This window comes from Micrasema longulum, unplaced genomic scaffold (assembly GCF_059751315.1).
Source record: "Micrasema longulum isolate JH-2025_06_02 unplaced genomic scaffold, ASM5975131v1 h1tg001129l, whole genome shotgun sequence".
Classification (NCBI taxonomy): Eukaryota; Metazoa; Arthropoda; class Insecta; order Trichoptera; family Brachycentridae; genus Micrasema; species Micrasema longulum.
In genome coordinates, this window is record NW_028278317.1 from 214,570 (window position 1) to 234,209 (window position 19,640).

At 32.2% G+C, this 19,640-nt stretch overlaps 1 protein-coding gene across 1 annotated transcript; it reads right to left on the minus strand.

The window, feature by feature from the left end:
• Positions 1–222: 222 nt before the first annotated feature.
• Positions 223–18,606, minus strand: LOC148276908 (uncharacterized). The gene is made up of 3 exons (XM_088233604.1): positions 18,334–18,606; positions 6,546–7,201; positions 223–2,950 (listed from the first exon to the last, which is right to left on the minus strand). Exons 1-3 carry the CDS (start codon positions 18,551–18,553, stop codon positions 2,444–2,446), a joined length of 1,383 nt encoding a protein of 460 aa, XP_088089730.1. The 5' UTR covers positions 18,554–18,606; the 3' UTR covers positions 223–2,443.
• Positions 18,607–19,640: the final 1,034 nt, after the last annotated feature.

The following is a 19,640-nucleotide window of genomic DNA, read 5'->3' on the forward strand; positions in this document are numbered from 1 at the left end:
ACTATCTTGCAGATGCTTCCCTAAATACTCAGCAAAAAAGACAACTGCACGTCGGCGTTGGACTGATTATTCCTACCTAAAATCGAAATTGACGTGTTGCATTCCCGTTTTACTTCCCTAAAAATGAACCTATTTTCATTTTTTGCTATGAGAGTATCATTTTTTTTATTTCTGTGTTGGTACGTTTTGCGTTTTTAAAAAGTACCTACTTTTCATATTTAATTTGTACACACCTTACGTCCAACGACGGCAGATAAACCTAGGTGCTTTTAAGCATTTTTGGATGGTTCTAGCTCCTATAAAAGTCAACTTAACATAAAAATCAAAAAAAAGAGACACGCTTATGGTTAAAATCATCGCTCTAGTGCCATAATACGTTATATTCAACCTTTATACGCGTTATACACAACTTTTCCACATACCTTAATGCAGAACAAATTCGTCAAAAAACGCTACGATTAACCGTATTATGGATACGTACTCGTATATATATATAACAGGAAATTTGACGACATAGATATATTTACCAAAAATATTAAATTAATCAAAACTGCCATAGGTAATAAATTGTCTTTGTCCGCATCCTCCTCTCCGTTGCTCTCTATCCCTGAACAAATATAAGTTTTATAGTGAGAAGATCTTTTAATATAATTATGTATCCCCGTACTGCGGGCCAACTGTTTTTGACATCTGATTTTCATAATCCGAATAATTTCTATCAAACTTATATGTTATTCTTATTTATATATTATGTAGGTGCATATAATATGCATTTGTGTGTTCGTTTTGAATCAACGTTCGCGTACTGTCAAACCTTATTTTATTGTTGTCATTACTTCGTATTTACTGCATTTTGTGGTTACCTACCATATTGTATGGGACTAGTCGCACATTATTCATTCGATGTGTATCAGTTAAATTTGAAAATAAAATGTTTTTTTTTCAGAATACGGTTTTGAAATTTAACATACTTTAAAAAAATATATACAATTTATATCATTTCTTGATTGGAATTTTAACAAAAAGGTTTCTAACTTTTTACTAAGCTCTTTATTGTACCATTTTAAATACAATTACAAGTTTTAAACAATTATTTTTTATACTTACGCACCCACACACACGCACCCTCTCCCTCATTCATTCCCACACGCACATGTATTCTCTCCCTCATTCATTCACGCATACACACATTCACATACACATGAATACAAACGTCACACAAATACAATGACTAAACTTCTTTTCTTATATATTATGTGTCATTATATTTACAGTGGATTTTTTAAATTGGCTTTAGCATTGTTAAGATTTTTCTACTTATTTTGTTTATGTAATAGCTGTAAAAATCCCAAATAAAATAAAATAATCCAAGACGAAAATACGGAATACGTTTGGATAAAGAAAGGCCAGACAGCGTATCCTTTTAAAAATGTACTTCAACCTCTCTATTTGTCTAATGCTTTGGGCTACCCTGTAGAGGATCCCGAGATCTCTGCTAACTTACTTTATTTTGGTCAGGTTAGAAAATCTAGTCATGGACTTTCACTGCTGAATATTTGTCGACAGTGCAAGTTTGAACCATAGGACGCGAACCTGACAAGAGATGGCTGCCAAAAGAAGACTCCAAATTATCTTTGGGCATCATGCTTAAGACACAGAGTAATAAAATTAATATACCTACCTGCATTTAAACCATCGTATGTACAAATCACGCTCTTTGTGAGTGATATTTCGATTCCCAATTTTAGAACATTAGATACACCACAAACCACAATTTACATTATATAAAATCTTTAATCCGAGAATTTAAAGAAACAAGCCTTTCGGCCATGTTACGAGGCGAAGAAATAACACGGAAGTATTGATGGTACAAGCCCGAGTAGAGATAACTCGATCTCGCAGAAAAAGTCCTAAAAAATGGACAGACTTGGTGACAGAAGTGACTGGCGTCTCTCTTCAGGAGGCTTCGAGAAGCGCTGAAGACAGAAGCAGATGGAAGCAAATCCGGACGACGTGTTTCCCTCCTGCCAACGTGACCACAACTGCTCTGCCAAGAGCAAACGACTAAGAAGAACACCCGAAAGATGAGAATATAGACAACACCTTTTACGAAATTGTATGCTTTACTCAAAAACTCCAACTGGAAATCTTACCATAGGTGACGTTATATTGAAGAGTAGAAGTTGCAACACCAGATCTCAAGAAGTGATTATGATGCTTTAGATTATTAACATCTTTCGTGGCAGCAATAGCCCTACCAAAAATTCCAGAATGTGTAATACTCCTATTATGGGGCTCGAGACTTAAAAATCAAACGACTTGCTGATGGTATAAAACACACGGTTGATTGCAGCTGGTTTGCAAAGATTGATATTGGCATTATCTGAAAACCGCAGAATTTTGAAAATTAAAAAAAATATATTTAAATTAAAAATACGCTTGTTTAAAATTGCATTGCATTAAGCCCCAACTCTCGCAATCTCCAATTGGCAATACCACCACAGTTGACGTTATACTGATGGGTTGAAGCTGCAACTCCAGATCCTGAATAATGATTATAATGACCCATGAACATTCTTGGGCTTGTACTTGCAACAGCTCCACCAAAAACTCCAGAGTGCCCAATATTCCTATTGTAGTTCCCAAGGGCTTGAGATTCTGAAATGTACGAGTTGTGATGCTGTTGGTTCACGAGGTATTCATTCTGGTAGTACCCTAAAGGATGGTTGATGTTCAAATTCAACAGCTGGTCAGCGGAAGATGGTTGTTGAGTGCTAAGCCAGGAGTGTTGGGGTTTGGTCTGAGGGTAGTCTGAAGGTATTCTTGGTGGTATAGGACGCTCGCACGGTGCGAGAGGTACTGACGATATTGGGGGGTTCGGAGATCTTCTGTTGCCCAGGGCAGAACGCTCGTTCCGACGGAATTTGGCTCTTCGATTTTGAAACCATACCTGCAAATACACAATTATTAACAATATGTTAATTACGTTATATATATACAGAGAAATTATTATCATTACAGAGCTTATAATCTGTGATTACCATAAAAAACATCTGATTAAAATAACAACAGAGATGAAGAACATTTAAGAGAAGGTATTAACATTACAGAGCTTATAATCTGTGATTACCATAAAAAACATCTGATTAAAATAATAACAGAGATGAAGAACATTTGAGAAAAGGTAATATAGAAGTCTAGGCATCTACAGGACTTATGACCTGTCAATGGCTGGTTTAAGTGGCCACTTTACACACTGTGTAACATTCACCGTTCTGCCTATATTTGAACATCTATATTCCTTCATTCTTTCATCTCTTAAATGTTCTTCATCTCTGTTGTAAAATGTTAATATAAACAGCTCCCCAGGCAGTTGAATCCAGTCCTTGCCTACAAAAATTTGGACAAACTCAAAATATTGTTGATTAAAATAAGTTAGGTTGATTAAAAAATGAAGAGTTAAAATGCTCCGCTGTCTATCTTGAAAACGAATTTAGCTTGAAGGTTTCTGATCAAAAATGCATCTATGGGGATAGTTTTATTTATATTTTAATGCTCTATAGTTAACCATCACGCACATTAAAAAAAAACAATATCTAGATCGCGTCAAACTAATAATAAATAAAAGTTTATCAGCGCGTTTCCAATAAAAATAACAATAACAGGAAATTATCATAAAAAACAAACAAACACAAAAATAAAACTATACATACTAAAAATGTAAAAAGTAATACTGCGAATTTGTAAAAAAGGAGAAATAAAGTTCACATATTTTTACACTTTCAAGTTTTCATTTTCGATGAGGAAGTCCTTTAAATGTCTGCTTCTAAATGTATTATTCAAACTCAACTTATGGAAAATAAAAATACATGGAAGTCAATTGCCTACAGAATGGTTAATGTTACACAGCGTGTAAAATGGTCAATTAAATCATCTTATGACAAAATGTAAGGTCCTTAAATGCCAACGTTTTCTAATAACTTCATCTCGGTTGAGACATCCATGAAATAATTCATTGAATTCGTCTCTTTGTGATATTGGTCTAAAAAAAAAGATTTTTAAATAAAAAGCCCTTCAGGTACCCCAGCATCAAGCTATTTGAGGAATTTGTGATTTTAGATATAAAGCAATTATATATTTTTAGAATAATAATGTTTGTGAAAGCAAATTATTCGACCAAATTCCAAAAGGAACACCTACCAAAAGTCAAACTAGAGGATGGGTCATGGGGTCTATCACAAACTCTGAATTCGGGCAAAGAAATTTAAGGTTTCTGGGCCCCAAAATATTTCATATGTTACCCGGACATTGTAAAACCATGATCGGGATTCAATTTAAAAAAAATGTAAAAAAACGAGAAAAATTGGAAAATTTACTCAAAATACATTCTTAAATAATAAATGGTATAAATTAATATTGTATAACGGTATAGTAAATTAACTAGTAGGTTATTGTTTATTTTTGCATAAAAATGTCTGCCTTAAAACAGGTTGTACCTAGTTAGGCAGGTTAGACATGATCCAGAGAAATCTATTACCTAAGTGTATATGTAGAAGATTAAGTATTTGTTAATTCGTTAATAAACTATGATTATTATTATCAATTCCAAACATGTAAGGAATCAATTTCGAGAACTTTGCATGGTGAAATGTGCTGACCATTTGACTACAAGGCGAAATTACGATATGCAAAAACGAATGTTTACACGTGGTGCGGTGAAATAATTCAGTCAGATGAATCTCTCTTAAATTTATCTCTCCTTAACTTAACAAAATCAACAGACGCTAGAATTGAAAAAATATGTATAAAAAAAAAATAGTCAACGTTAAGCAGTGAGTAAATTGGCCCTTTAACCATCCAATGACAGGTCATGAGCCTTGAAAATGCCTAGACTCCTGTATTTCCATCACTTAAATGTTCTCTATCTGTCTTGCAATATGCGAATAATTTTGTTTATTTCATTGGCAACATTGAATTTGATTCTTTGATCAATTGTCATAATATCTAGAAGTTGAATCATTTTCTTAACATTTGTTCGTCTCCCACATCTTAATATTATCCTCATCGCTTTGTTTTGTATTATTTGGAGTCTTTTTAGATCTCCTTCATTACCTTAATATAAAATACTGGAGCAATAATCAATGTGGGGAACGATAATACTTTTAAATATCAGCAGAGAAGTTTTAATGTCTAATTTATTCCTATTTATTTAATTCTACTAATTTTTATATTAAACTAATATAATTTTTCCCTTCCAGCAACAACATGTATCATGATATAACAAGTCTTCAGTCTTTGATGAGATTATTTCAGAAAACAAGATGGCCCTTGTTCAAAACAAGCCGACTGCATTGGCCCAAATCAATTTACTCGCTTCATGAAGTTTTTACTCAGGCGGAATGTTGTGAAGCAGACTACAAAATTAGGATCAAATGGTATAATCTTGTTTGGCTCATATAATTTAACATACGCATAAATTATTTTGAAATCCTTGAAACTTTCAATGAGTGTGAGAATTTATATATTTTTGCTTGAATCCTTAAAACTCGATGATTATTGATTTTTTTCTAAATTTATGGCATACTTATTTATTTATCTGATAATACAAGCATACGATTTTGACATTAGTACAATATTATAATTTCTAACTGTGTCTAAAAAGAGTTCGTAATAATTCTCTCCTAAAACAGTAAAAAATACATTATTTACCAAAATAATACCAAAATACCAGAGACTTATTATCATCATCATCATTCCTTTTTCGCACCTAATGGTGAATGGGGCACTCGATTGGTACACCAATCGCAGCGTATCTTGATTATTTTTATTACAAGAAGGTAAAGTCTTACGCTTCATTTACCAGTCTAGGGACTATGAAATATTCAAGTGTAAAAACACCCTTTTAAACAATATTTCATATCAACCATGTCGGGAATCTCGGACCTCTTGCATGGTAGGCAAATGCGCCAACTGAATTATTATTTTATTATTTATAATTAAAAAGTAGTTGGGTAGTAAAAATAATAATGGACTAAATTTTAAATTCACCAATAAAAAATAACGATAAACAAGTACGCGCGTTGGCCATCTATCATCTATCAGCTATCATGATCCTCTTCGATTCTCCGTAACCAATTTCATTAAGAAAAGCAGTCAGTAATCTCCTTAGCCTGAGACGCTAACAGCATTTTCACATTTCTGTGATAATATTTAATGTCTTTTTTACCTTTTTTTAAGTTCTAACCATTTGTCGAGAAATCAGATCGCAATATGAACTCTGCGTCTCGTAATGATGAGAAACTGGATGTGCGTGCATCTTTGTTAGTATGAACGGCCACCTCTGCCTTCAATAAATATTTCTGTCCGATATCAAGCACGGAAATTTCCTTTAAAAAAATAACTCTCCATTTGTAACAACATCATACGTAGGTATCCTACCTACCATTGTCTACTTATCTCCTCTCTCCTAAGCATAAAAACACAGTCTGATCAAACAATCACATTTTTTTTCACCAAAGTTGAGATTTAATATAAAATTAACCTACCTGAACTCTAGCTTCGCTCAAGCAGACCTTTGTTGCCAAATCTTCTCGTACAAACGCATCAGGGTAATGAGTCTTTTCAAAAACCCTTTCCAAAGCCGTGAGCTGCTGACTAGTAAATGTTGTTCTATTCCTTCTTGGTTTTTTCTTCCCATTCTTATCCATTTCATCTTCAAAACTCCCGCAAGTCATCTCGCCAACATCCTCACTGTAATTTGCATCTACTTCTTTGACCAGGTTGTGGTTCTTTGGTTCATAATACCCTTTTGGTCTGTCTCTTTGGAAGTTTGTTCTTGCATCAAAGCCGAAATTGATAGGGGCTCTGGCTTCTGAAAGATTACTACCATCTTGAAAATGAGGATGGTGGTAATGTTCTGAATTAGGGTAGAGAGCAAATTGGCTTGGAATCAAATCTTTTGAGCCATATTCTTGTCCGATTTTAACTTTGGTAATTTCTCTACTTCTTTCAATTGTTTTACCGTCGACATGTTGGTTGGAAGTGTGAGAATAATATTCTGTTGTTTTATCATATTCTTTTGACTTTTCATAATCATGAGGGATTTCGTATTTGGCATTGTTTTTGGTAGTGAACAAACTCTCTGGAACACGACCGTATTTTGTTTTTGGGAATTCATCAAGGCTGGAATTCGGGCCTTTATCTAAAATAATGAAAAAAAATAGTTTTTAGAAAACAGTAATTTTGTATTAAAAATAACTATTATTAACTATTGAAACCCATTCTTAGTTAAATAATAGAATTTTGAGTATTTTTTTTTATTTGAAAAAATATTTTCGTTTGAACGCGTGAATGTAATCATTTAAAAATTAACGAGTGAATATATAATAAGGGCCAGTTGCACCAAAAAAACCTTATTTTGAAATTATTTTAAGTTAAATAGTTGCTGCATTTTTTTTGTAAAAATGGGTAAAATACTTTTTTTAAAATTCAACGATAGTTTTATTTTCTATTGTTTGTTTTTTCGTCTTTATTCACATCATGCAAATTTTATTAATGTTTTTTAATTACATTATTTAGTGTATTAATTGTTAATGTTGTGGAGCAATATGTAAAATTATTTTTTTTAAGCTTCTGCTAATTTTTCTATTTCTAATATATCTATCTGTGAAAATACATATATGCATACATTAAAAAATATTTATATATTAAAATATTTTTTATGTTAAGAGCGGACCTTTTTTTGTTACACATGTGTTTTTTCATTGAAGCTTATTCAATTATAAGCAATAATAATAATATTTTTAAATAAAACATAAATATAAGTTACAATACATCATTATCGTCATTCCCCTTTCCATACCTAATGGTGCATAAGCACATTGTGCATTGGGACACTAACTGCAGCGTATCTTAATTTTTTTTTGTTACATGACGGAAATATGATCAGTCTTACGTTTCAGGTGCCAGTCCAGGGACTATGAAATATTCTAGCGTAAGTAACATCTTAAATAAATTTTTCGTGTAAAACACATCGGAAATCGAACCCGGGACCTCTGGGTCTGAGGTTGATATTTTTTTCTTAAAAACCTATTAGAAATATGAGTAAAAATAATAAGTTTTGAAATCGAATTAAATTCTGACGGGACTGTCGGTTTTGAAAACGAACGCCTAGAGACGCAGATAATGTGGCTATATTTTGCCCTTTTAATATACAGGCTGTTCATTAAACCCTGTCACATCCGAAACCACGATGATCAGTATGAGCAAGAAGACATATTGGAACATTTAAATAATTTTTAGAACATACAAAATTTAAAAAAAAATATTTATCCAAAAACGCAAATGGTTGCTTACTTTTGCAGGGGAGAAACGAGGAAGGGGAGGGGGGAATCAGATACTACGCCGCACTCCCCTCACTTCTCCCCTGCAGAAGTAAGCAACCATTTGTTTTTTTAAAATTTTTATTACACTACTTTACACACTGTGTAACCTGCACCATTCTGCATATGTTTTAACATCCAAATTTCCTCAACTCTTCCATCTGTTGACTTATGTGAAGAAAAAGAGCTGAAACCCTTATCATGTGGGAGAGATTCATCCGGGCGAACCAATTAACCTACTAGGCGACGCCTGCAAACACTTTTCCAATTTTTATACTCCTTCTTTTGCCAGTTAGTCAATTCAACAATGTTTTGAGTATATCAAATATTTGCAGACTGGCTGGAGTTATTTAGATCTAAATGTAAATACAAATTTAGATCTAAATAACTCCCTAGGGAGGAAATCCGGCCAGTCCTAAAATATTTGGACGTACTCAAAACATTGAAATAATAAGAATCTTATGAGATGTAAAAATTTAAACAATAAAATAATTTTAAAAAGTAAAAATTTAAACAATAACTACATATTTTTACTGCCATTCTTAACCTTTCCCTCACTGTCCTGAAAACACCTTTTCGTTACGATGCTGTGTAGTCACTGCACATTAAAAAGTAAGAGATTTAAAAAGGGAAAAATGTAATATTTATAAGGGATGGCTTTAATTAACCATAATTTAATTCAAAAATAATAAAATTTAAAATCTAACTGCTGAAAACATAAAAAAACCCTTGGGTATCGCTAACGACTTGGGCGAAACGTGCACCCGCGCCAACTTCCCGAGAGCTACTAATACTAAAACTGCTAGTAGGCTAGTACTGGACTACGTGACTGTTTCTTCATACGCAACACTACGAAACATTGGTATACTGTGAGTGTAATCAATCCCCGATTTCCGATTAAATGCTTTTTTGCGCCTAATAAGTACTTATTATTTATTTATACATCAACGGTTCAAAGAACCTTTTACAAAAAAATTATCATTTAGAGAAATAATCACAGCAGTGCACAATAATCATGTAGTACATAGTATGAAATAATAGAATAATTAAAACTAAACAATTTAGTAAACATATAATACAAAAAGTTAAAAAGAAACAACATTTCTAAATAAAGATAGCAATAACCACGAGAGAATCACGAGTAAAGTTGAGAATAACTAGATATAAAAAATTAATACAACATTAGTACTTAAAAAATAAAAGTTTTTTCAGCAATAAAACAAAAATAAAAAAAGTTAAATTACGAAATAATAATACCTCTATTTAGTGAAATCATCATCATCAGTTGGTTGGAAGAAGTTGCCATTTGGCAATAAATCCACCAATGTACAATTTAAAATTATGTCTAACATGTTAAATAAAGAAATAAATAATCACGTATTTCGGGAAACAAAGTTTAATTTAATAATACATTTAAAAATAAATCCATAATTTTTCTAAAAAATAACGAGTGAGAATTCGTTTTAATTCATGAACAAAATTTGAATTGAAGATGTCGAATATTTGTTTTAATTCATTTCCATACCTTTGTATCCTGGGTATATTTAATAACAAATTATTTCAGTCGATACGTAAATGTGTAATGGAGAAATACTGAAAATCTAAACCCCATATTTATTATATTTATAAAGATCTTTATTTATTTATTATATATACGGCCTAAGCCAATTACAACAGTTACATGAAGAAACATAAATGCAAGAAACTGAACAAAAAGAACATAAAACTATTTAGCAAAGACAAACAAGGGCAAAATAATAATAGTATACAATATATTTAAAAAAAACGAAGGACCAAACACTTTGAGCTAAACCATGCCAATCCAACTTCATCCCACACTGTTTAGTTGCGAAGAGATCTACGAAAAGTCGGAAGATCTATCCCAAAAAATTGCAAGTCGTGTGATGAATTGACTAATCTACACATTCTGGACATTGGGGCATAAAAACCAAAATTGCTCTTAGAAGATTTTATAAATAGCAGATTTTGACTTCTGGTGACACGGTTGGGAACATGAAAAGAAATTGATTGCAACAGAGATGGGACATCACTTAAAGCTATAAGTATTTTGAAAATGCATATAAAGTCCATCTCAGTTCTACGTCTCTCCAATGAAGACAGATTAAGAGATTGCTCTATTTCAAAATAAGAATAATTACCCCTTTGTAATCCGAGCAACCATGCCACTTTTCTTAAAAAACGGTGTTGGACAGACTCGATATGGTCAATATGAGTCCTGTAGAATGGAGACCAAATAGGAGAAGCGTATTCTAGATGGGGTCGAACTAGTGAGCAATAAAGAGTTTTGATGGTATTAATATTTTTAAAGTCCGCCGTCACTTTATTGATAAAACCGAGAAGTTTGAGAGATTTGTTTACAATATCATCAATGTGTTCACGATAGGAGAGTTTACTATCTAAAGTAATGCCAAGATCCTTTATTGACGAAACCATTGAAAGGGAAGTATTTTTTTATTTATTTTTTATATTATAGTTATTAGACGCAATGTGTTCTAGCTACACATCACCGGGGAGGGAGGGTAAGCACAATTTTATACCAAGTTTACTAGTAAGTTCTGAAATGAATAAAAAAATGTGCAGCCTGTAATCGCTTACATAAATAACTTCTCAACTCTTTTATTCCACAAGTTTAAATACGGGACCAACTCGATACATCGTGTCAACCGCAATTATCTTTGATAACTCTGTCGCGTTGTTTGAATCTTTTATTTCGTCATGTTATCCTTACTCTAACTAATTAAAGAGAACGCTTCCTGGCTAAATCTGCCTTTATTTAAATACCAACGTATCAAAGGAACAAGGTAAAAGACATCGACACAGTAAAATTAGGGAGAACTAATTGAACGCAGTTATGCAGAAAGCTGCCAGCCATAGAAAAGTGAAACTAAGATAATAAGATGGACGAAATAAAGTATCTCGTGGTCTACTTGGAAAGATATTTAAATTCTAAAAAAACGTACTCAATATGTAACAAAATAAAAAATAAAAAAATAAAAAAATATATTGGAAGATTACGAAATGTAATAGATTCAAAAAGTAGTATTCTTATTTTATTAACATAAACGGCAAATCTTCCTTTTACAAACAATAATAATACTACATATTTGACTTAATATTTCTTTTTTTAAAAACATGAATTTCCTTATACCCAAGATTTATATTAAAAAAAAAAACCTCAAAATTATAAAAGATTTATATTTATAAAATTAACCTAAAAATTATACAGCATATTCAGTAGAAAGTTTAAATAATAAAACATTCTTCAGTAATACAACAAGAAAATCATAAGTACTGTTTCATACAGATGGACAAAGTGAACAAAAAACTGTGTTTATTATGAAATGCATGAATAAATAAATATAATTACCATTCACCATCTTTGGAAAAGTTCAAAAGGTTTGTTCTATAGGAACAATACCCTACTCTAAATATACCGGATACGTGGGAATAACTATTGCCGAGTACATGAAGTCTGTTCAATGTGGCATTACAAGTATACACTGTCCGTGAATTGTTGCTACAAAACGGTGGCACCTGTCTAGTCATTCTTCCGGGCACCCTGAAGTTGATGAGAGATAATAGTTCAGGGCAATCCCATATTGAATTTACAATTTTGAATAAATTTAAAAGGTCTATAATTTTTCTTCTATCGTTAAGTTTTAACAAATTTAATGTTTTTAGTAAAAAATCGTAATTTAAAAATTCATTACTGATTCTAAGCTTAAAATTTATATACCGTAAGAATTTTTTTTGAACTATTTCAAGAGAATATATAAAACAATAATATGTCCACACATAAATTACTGTTCTTCCATTCATTTTTTATGTAATGAAGGAGAAATTCAAAATTCTTCAAAATAAGGCAATAAGGATTATACTCAAAAGAAATATCTATTCTAATGTAGAAATAATGGACAAAGAAATTAGCTTGCTCACAGTATAGCAACAAATTAAATATAATGTGGCAATTTTTATGCATAAAATAATTAAGGAGATGAATAAAATAAAAACAATAATAAAATTTAAACAACAATGTAATACATATGAAACAAGGGGTAAAAAAAAGATAAGATTACCAATGAGGAAAAAAACGGAATCTTAAAACTTATGATACAAAGGATTGAAGCTGTACAATGAATGAGTTACCTGAAGAAATAAAGGAAATATAAGAAAATTGAATATTTAAAATTAATTTGAAAAAATATGTTATTGAGAAATTTTGATAAAAAATTGTAACATTATTAAAAGTTTATATTAGTTAAGATGTTATGAACCGACTTAATAAAGCATAAATAAATAAATAAATAGCACTTTTGTGAAAAGAGTGAATAATCAAATCTACACAGCAGTTGGATTTTTTTTACTTAGTCAATATAATTTAACTCAATATAAATTAAGAATATGGGGCCTATGTTTCTAATCTTATACCGACAGTCTTGAACTTACAAGTACAAATTTTAAAAACCATCGTACCTGTAAAAATAAACTTTGAGGCAAAAGACAATAATAAAATATTAGTTGATTATGTTAACGTTTTGCCTATTAACAAACAGTGTCAGTATAAGAAAATGACAGATCATTTCCTTGATTGCAGTTTTAAATCCAAAGTAAACCACCAGATTGTGACCCGACAAGTATCGGCACAGCAGCTGACGGTGCCACGACAGAAGAACTACTATGGAGATAGAACAATGGGAGTGTAGTACCAAAACTGTTTAATTTAATACCTGTTGAAAATCGTGAGAAAAAAAACCTATACACATTTAAAAAAATAGTCAAAACTTATTAAAAACAGCAAGTGAAACTTAAGTGGGCTCATCAATATATTAGATTTTTTATCTTTTATTAAACTATATACTTACCTTTAAAAAAATTTTTTTTTTTTTTTTTTAATTTTTAAAAATGTAATGTAGCCCGCAGACAAGCCTCGGCTTTGCGGGAATAAAGATACAATAATTCAAGTTATTTTATTTGTTAAAATAAAAAAGTATTAAAAGCATTAAATGCATTCGTTTTTTTTATAATACAGCTTGCCACCGCATACCGCACACCGCATCTGAGCAAATAAGTCTCCTTGGCGGTGCTCACTTACTCGGAAAATTTGCTCGTCGTCGAACGAGAAAAACTGCCTGAAAGAGCTCTCTGTGATCTGGTAGCCTTTGCATCTTTGTGCTGAATGAAAGTAATCCAGATGTACATAATATGCACTTCATTGGATTGAGAATAGAGGGAAGTGAATTGTTCACTGACTGTGATTTTTTTTATAATACAGGAAATAATTAAATTATATATTTTACTAGTTTTAATGATTTTTAAAGTCTGGCTGACTACACAACCCAAGATGTGCATTTTGCAGACCAGCCAGTCCTTGTAAAACTCGGATATGTATTATGTCTTGTAAAAAATCACGGCTCTTCATTGCTGGGAGTATGTTGCGTATAATCTATATATATAAAAGGCAATGTTCGAATGGTTCTCCTCGATGGACTCGATAACTACCGAACCGATTTACGTGCGGTTTTCAGATAAATGTACATCTTTGCCACGAAAAGATTTATAGCTCATAAAATCTTCAATTTATTGAGTACAAAAAAAGTTACGAGCGTTAATGTTTTTTTTATCCATCACCAGGGTTGCATTCGCCGAGAATGCGGATCCAAAAAAAAATGATTGAAGGTTTTTTTGTGTTTAAAAAAAGCTGGTTTTTGAATGTTTACAAACAAAATTCGTTTTTTGTGGATCCCTGTCAGATTACTTCATTGAATTCCTTATAATTTCTACCCATTAATTTCTTTTTACTGAATTTTTAGTTATACTTAACAATTGTCAATATCAATTAACATTCGATACATTTTTGAAAATCACATTCCTGACTAAAATGCATCCCTGAGTAGAGTTTGACATTTGCTAAAAAATTCTTTATTTGAAAAGAATGAATCATTTTATATTTTGGAATTTAAACACAAACAAGTACTTGGGTACCTACTTAAATGCAATATTTGAATATCTACATATTAATTTTAGATTTGGAATTCAATCATTAACAAGTACCTACTTACCAACGAAAAGTTACAACATCTTTTTTACGATTATCCGAACGGTTTTTACTAAAGATTTTTTAGTAAATTTTTGTAAGTTTACTTAATTATGTTTAATCTTAAGAGGAAAGGCGGTCTGACTTTTCTTCATACAAACGTATTCACGAATTTTCTATATGCATGATGCCACTAGAGAAATGTTTTTTTTTACAATAACAACAACAACAAACTATCACGCCACTCCCCGTAAGGGCAGGCAGAGAGGATAGAACGCCACATCACTCTATCTTGGCATTCAGATCTCGCTTCCTCTACATTCATAGATCTTCTCATGCACGCGCGCCGATTATTCTGACTTTTACCATGTCCAGTATTTGTTGGATTTGGTCATGCCATGTCTTTCACGGTCTTCCTCTTTTTCTGGATCCACGAACATTTACATTGTAAATATTTTTAGCTGTTCTTTCGATGTCCATTCGCTCTTCATGTCCAAGCCGGCGCAGAGTTTTTTTTTTACACATTATGGATTTTTACCATTGGCGTGTCTCTATACTTAATAACCTAACACATATTCATCAAAATTCTCTGTCCTCGCAATTTATCTAAACTGAAACACAAAAATAACAATGTATACGGACATATCTAAGTTGCATGTTACAACAGAGATGAAGAACAGATAAGAGAAGGTAATATAGAAATCTAGGCATCTACAGGGCGTATGATCTGTCATTGGCTGGTTTAAGTGGCCACTTTACACACTGTGTAACATTCACCATTCTGCCCATATTTGAAAACAGCTCCCCAGGGAGTTGAATCCAGTCCTTGTCTACAAAAATTTGGACAAACTCAAAATATTGTTGATAAATTCACCTGGTTTATGAAGAAGTATAGAAATTGAAAAAATAAGATTTTCAGGCGTTGCCTAGTATGTAGGTGAAATAATTCAATTAGATGAATCTCACCCGCATAAATAAAGGTTTCAGCTCTTTAACTTCACAAACATCAACAGATGAAATAATTGAAGGAATATAGATGTTTGTAAAGTGGCCACTTAAACCAGCTAATGACAAGTCATAATCCCTGTAGATGCCTAGACTTCTATATTACCTTCTCTTAAATTTTCTTCATCTCTGTTGTAACATGTTAATATAAACAGCTTCCCGGGGAGTTGAATCCAGTTCTTGTCTACAAAAATTTAAACAAACTCAAAATATTGTTGATATCTTATTTGGACTAAATACAATACAATTGATATCAAATTTTCGATTGTGTTAATTTAATCTGTTTCGCAAGAACTCAAATCTAGCAATAGCAAAGCATTGCCGGGTTCAGCTCGTATTAAATAAAAACAGGAAAGAAGATCACTGTTAAAAGGTTGGGATATTATATTCCCCCATGAAAAATGTTCTTCATCTCCGTTGTAATTGTTTTATTGTTTATTTTAAAAATCTGTTTCTTGGAGAAATTTTGCAGTTTTAATTAAATTCGTTTAATTTTAAAAGTTACATCTTGATTTTACTCAACGATAAGCTCATTTTACACGTGTCGACTTTTTGTAGCGGCAGCAAGCGTGAAAACTCATCAGTCGAAATAACATAATGAGGAGACAATCTGCTGAGACATATAGAAAGCATTATCAAAACAATTTAAAAACGCATTTGTCGCGAGACATACTTTTGAACACGTGAAAGTGGTTTTGGAAATTATCTTTTATTGTAATTTAATGAAGCGATTTTTCTTCTCGAGATATTGTAGTGGTTTATTTTGAGAAATATTCAAAACAATTACATATGTTTTTTAAATATATTTTTTTTAATAAGTATGGGAGCGAAGTGTGGAATTGAAAAAATGATGATGAAAGTAGGTTGAATGCTGTCGAAATGCGATCACTCTGGCGAATGTGTGGTAAAGCGATGTATGATAGGTGCACAAATGTCGAGATCCGTGAAGTGTGTAAGGCTGAGACGTGCATTATCGACAGAATCAAGAAAGGGGTGCTGCGTTGGTTTGGACATGTAGAGCGGATGGACACCGAAAGAACGGCTTAAAGGATCTACCATGCGAATGTTGATGGATGCAGACATGGCACGACCAAGTGGCACGACATGTCAAAAGTAAGAATAATCGGCGTGCGTGCTTGAGAAGATGTATGATTGTAGAGGAGGCGAGGTCTGTATGCTATCCAGCAAAAAAAAATTTTTTTGTTAATTACTAGTAACAAAAAAATATTTTTAAAATTGTAATTTTGGATTCCCGCAAAAACGTCAATATGTCAAAAGGGAAATATCACTTTTTTTACAGTTTTAATGCAATAAGGGTCTATGAGATACTGTCCAGCAAAAATTTTTTTTTTGCTTATTACTAGTAACAAAAAAATATTTTTAATTTTGTAACTTTGGATTCCCGCAAAAACGGCCATTCCATTGGCCACGCCCCTAAAACGTCACGATTTATATTTATTTGTTCCTGACCATTCAAATTTATTAAGAACAATGTTACAAATCTTGATGTCACAATCATCAAGGTTAAATGTGTCGCGTTTTTCTAGCGACGTATTAAAAAAAAATTGAAATTACGTATGAAAACATTTCTCCACAATATCCATTTTTATTTTGAAAATACAATGAATTATTACATATATTATTAAAGTGTTTATATATTATAAATGTAGCTTTAGAACCGGTATTTTTGTATCTAGAGAAGCTGCTAGGATTATTTTCTTGCAATCCAATTTAATGTCTAATATTCGTTTTGTTTTATTTTGTATTGCTGTATTTACTTTTATTTTTTGACAATAAACGCCGTATTCCGGCAACCTGGATAATTCTAAATCTATTTCATATATTTTTATCGGTATTTGTAGTATGTAATATTTCCCTATTATGCGTAAGTCCGTCTATATTTTTGTGGTTGACGCGTTCGCCTACTATTCTTGCGGACCCGGCGATTCCCGGGGTCAACATGAAAACTGACCTTAATGGTTGTTTTGTACTGCAATGTTAATTTATTTACTTATTTATTTTATTGATTCCAAAAGTAAAAATATTACATGAAAATAAAAATATTTCATGAAAATGTAACATATACAAAATCACTCGCAAACGAGTGGAGGCGTATAAAAAATAAAAAATAATAAAATAAAATAAATGTAACATATCCCAAACTCGATGCTAACAAAAGCTTTTGCGTTTCGGGTCTGGCAACTGAAACGTAATACTGATTACATTACCTTCATGTAATATATGATCGAGATACATAGCATTAGGTATTCTAGTGCAGTGCTCTATGCACAACTGGCGGCGGATAGAGAAATGGTGATGATATATATATTTATTATTTAAACCAAACCAAAAAACAGACTGTTAAAATAAAAGTTGTAAAAATTTGTACTAATTGTTTTTTAAAGATACAGTTTTCCTTCTTCGTATGTACACATTTAAGAACATTCGTCTCCTTGGTAGTGCAGACGGAAAAATAGCTCGTTGCGAACGAGAAAAGTTGCCACAAGAAGCTCTCTATAATCTAATAGTCTTGGCATCTTTGCGCTGAAAGAAGGTAATCCAAAAGTACTTTATGCGCACTTCATTGGATTGTGGAAAACTTTTTAAATGCCTCGTTATTCTTTTTGGAAGCCGCAAGCCGTGTATATTTGACAGGACCTATAACAGGGCCACGGATTGTAGCGAGAAGCTTAATTCGATAATTATAGAGAGGGCGAAACGGACAAGACCACCAGATGTGTTGAAAAAATTGATTGAGTCAACAATATTAATTAATTTATTATTTTTCATTAAATTTACGGTGAAAAACTAGATACTCCAGTGTTATGTGATTTATAAAGGTACATATTTAATTTCTGTTTGTTTCGCATTTAAGACTTTTTTCATACTTACTTCTTTTATCGGCTACTCTTGAATTAGAGAAACTCCTTCCATAGTTTTCATTCATTTCATGTCCAGAAAACTCGATTTCTTCATTTTCCTGTCTGGCTCCAAGACATGATCCTCCAATAGTCCTGTGGACTTCTGAGGGCTTCTCCGCCATTCCCATGACCTCGGGAGACGAAGAGCAACTTTCGAGCTCCAGCAAATTAGTCACAGAAAACCGAGTCATCAAAACCAATTTTTATGAAATAATCTCGCAGTTATCATCTCGTTATTTTTTGTACGTAAATCACGTCTGTTGAATTGAATTTTTTTATTAAGCTTTTGGCTTTACCGATGATATTTTGAGTTTGTCCGAATTCGGATTGAATTTCACCCTCGAGGGAATATTATTAAGAGGAAAGGCGGTGGTGGGGGAATTTTAGGAAAAGATTTATGAACATAGTTTTTCTGACACTCTCGCATGCTTCGTTATTATATTGTCCGAAAAACACAACTGCACATCAATCTGATTATGCCTAACTAAACTCGACGAAATAAACGTTTCTTTGTTACGTTCTCCGCACCTCAAAAATTAATCGATTTTTTTTTTGAGAAAGTATAGAAGTGAATTTTTTTATGTCGATACCTTAATGGGTTTTCAAAATTATTGATCATATTTGTATACTGTTGGTACAGCTGAATTCAGCAAATAAAAGGGGGCGCTTTCATGGGTTTTTGGATGGTTCTAGCTCCCGTAAGAAACAATTTATCAAAAAAGCAAAACCTTGAAAACACGGCAAAAATAAATGTCTATAGTGTGTAAAAAAAACATTGTTCTAGTGCAGTAATCTAGGGAGGAAATACGAAATGACGTTTGTATGAAGAAAAGTCGGACCGCGAAAAAACAAAGAAGGCCTTGTAGGTGAAATAATTTTGTTAGATGAATCTCACCCACATCGATAGATGTTTCAGTTCTTAAACTTTACAAAAATGAACAGAAGTAAAAATGGAAGGAATAGAGATATACAAACATAGGCAGAGTGGTGAATGTTTCATGTGTTTGTTAGCCACTTAAACCAGGCCATTGATGAGTCACAAGCATTTTAAATGCCAAGACATACATATTTCCTTTTCTTAAATGTTTTTCATTTCTATCTTAGTATTTTTATATGTATACTGTCGACCTTATGGTGTAGTGGTCAGCGCATTTGCCTTCCATGAAAGAGGTCTCGGGTTCGATTTAAAAACGTGTTTTACACTAGAATATTTCGTGGTCCCTGGATTGTTACCTGAAGCGTAAGACTGATCATCTTACCGTCATATAACAAAAAAAT

Excerpts from the sequence above, each read along its gene's own strand:
- LOC148276908 (XM_088233604.1), bottom strand. The coding sequence starts at position 18,553 with ATGACTCGGTTTTCTGTGACTAATTTGCTGGAGCTCGAAAGTTGCTCT. Across the intron at positions 7,202-18,333 it reads AAGAGTAGCCGATAAAAGAA|ATAAAGGCCCGAATTCCAGC; the intron begins GTAAGTATGAAA and ends TCATTATTTTAG. Across the intron at positions 2,951-6,545 it reads TGAGCGAAGCTAGAGTTCAG|GTATGGTTTCAAAATCGAAG; the intron begins GTAGGTTAATTT and ends GTGTATTTGCAG.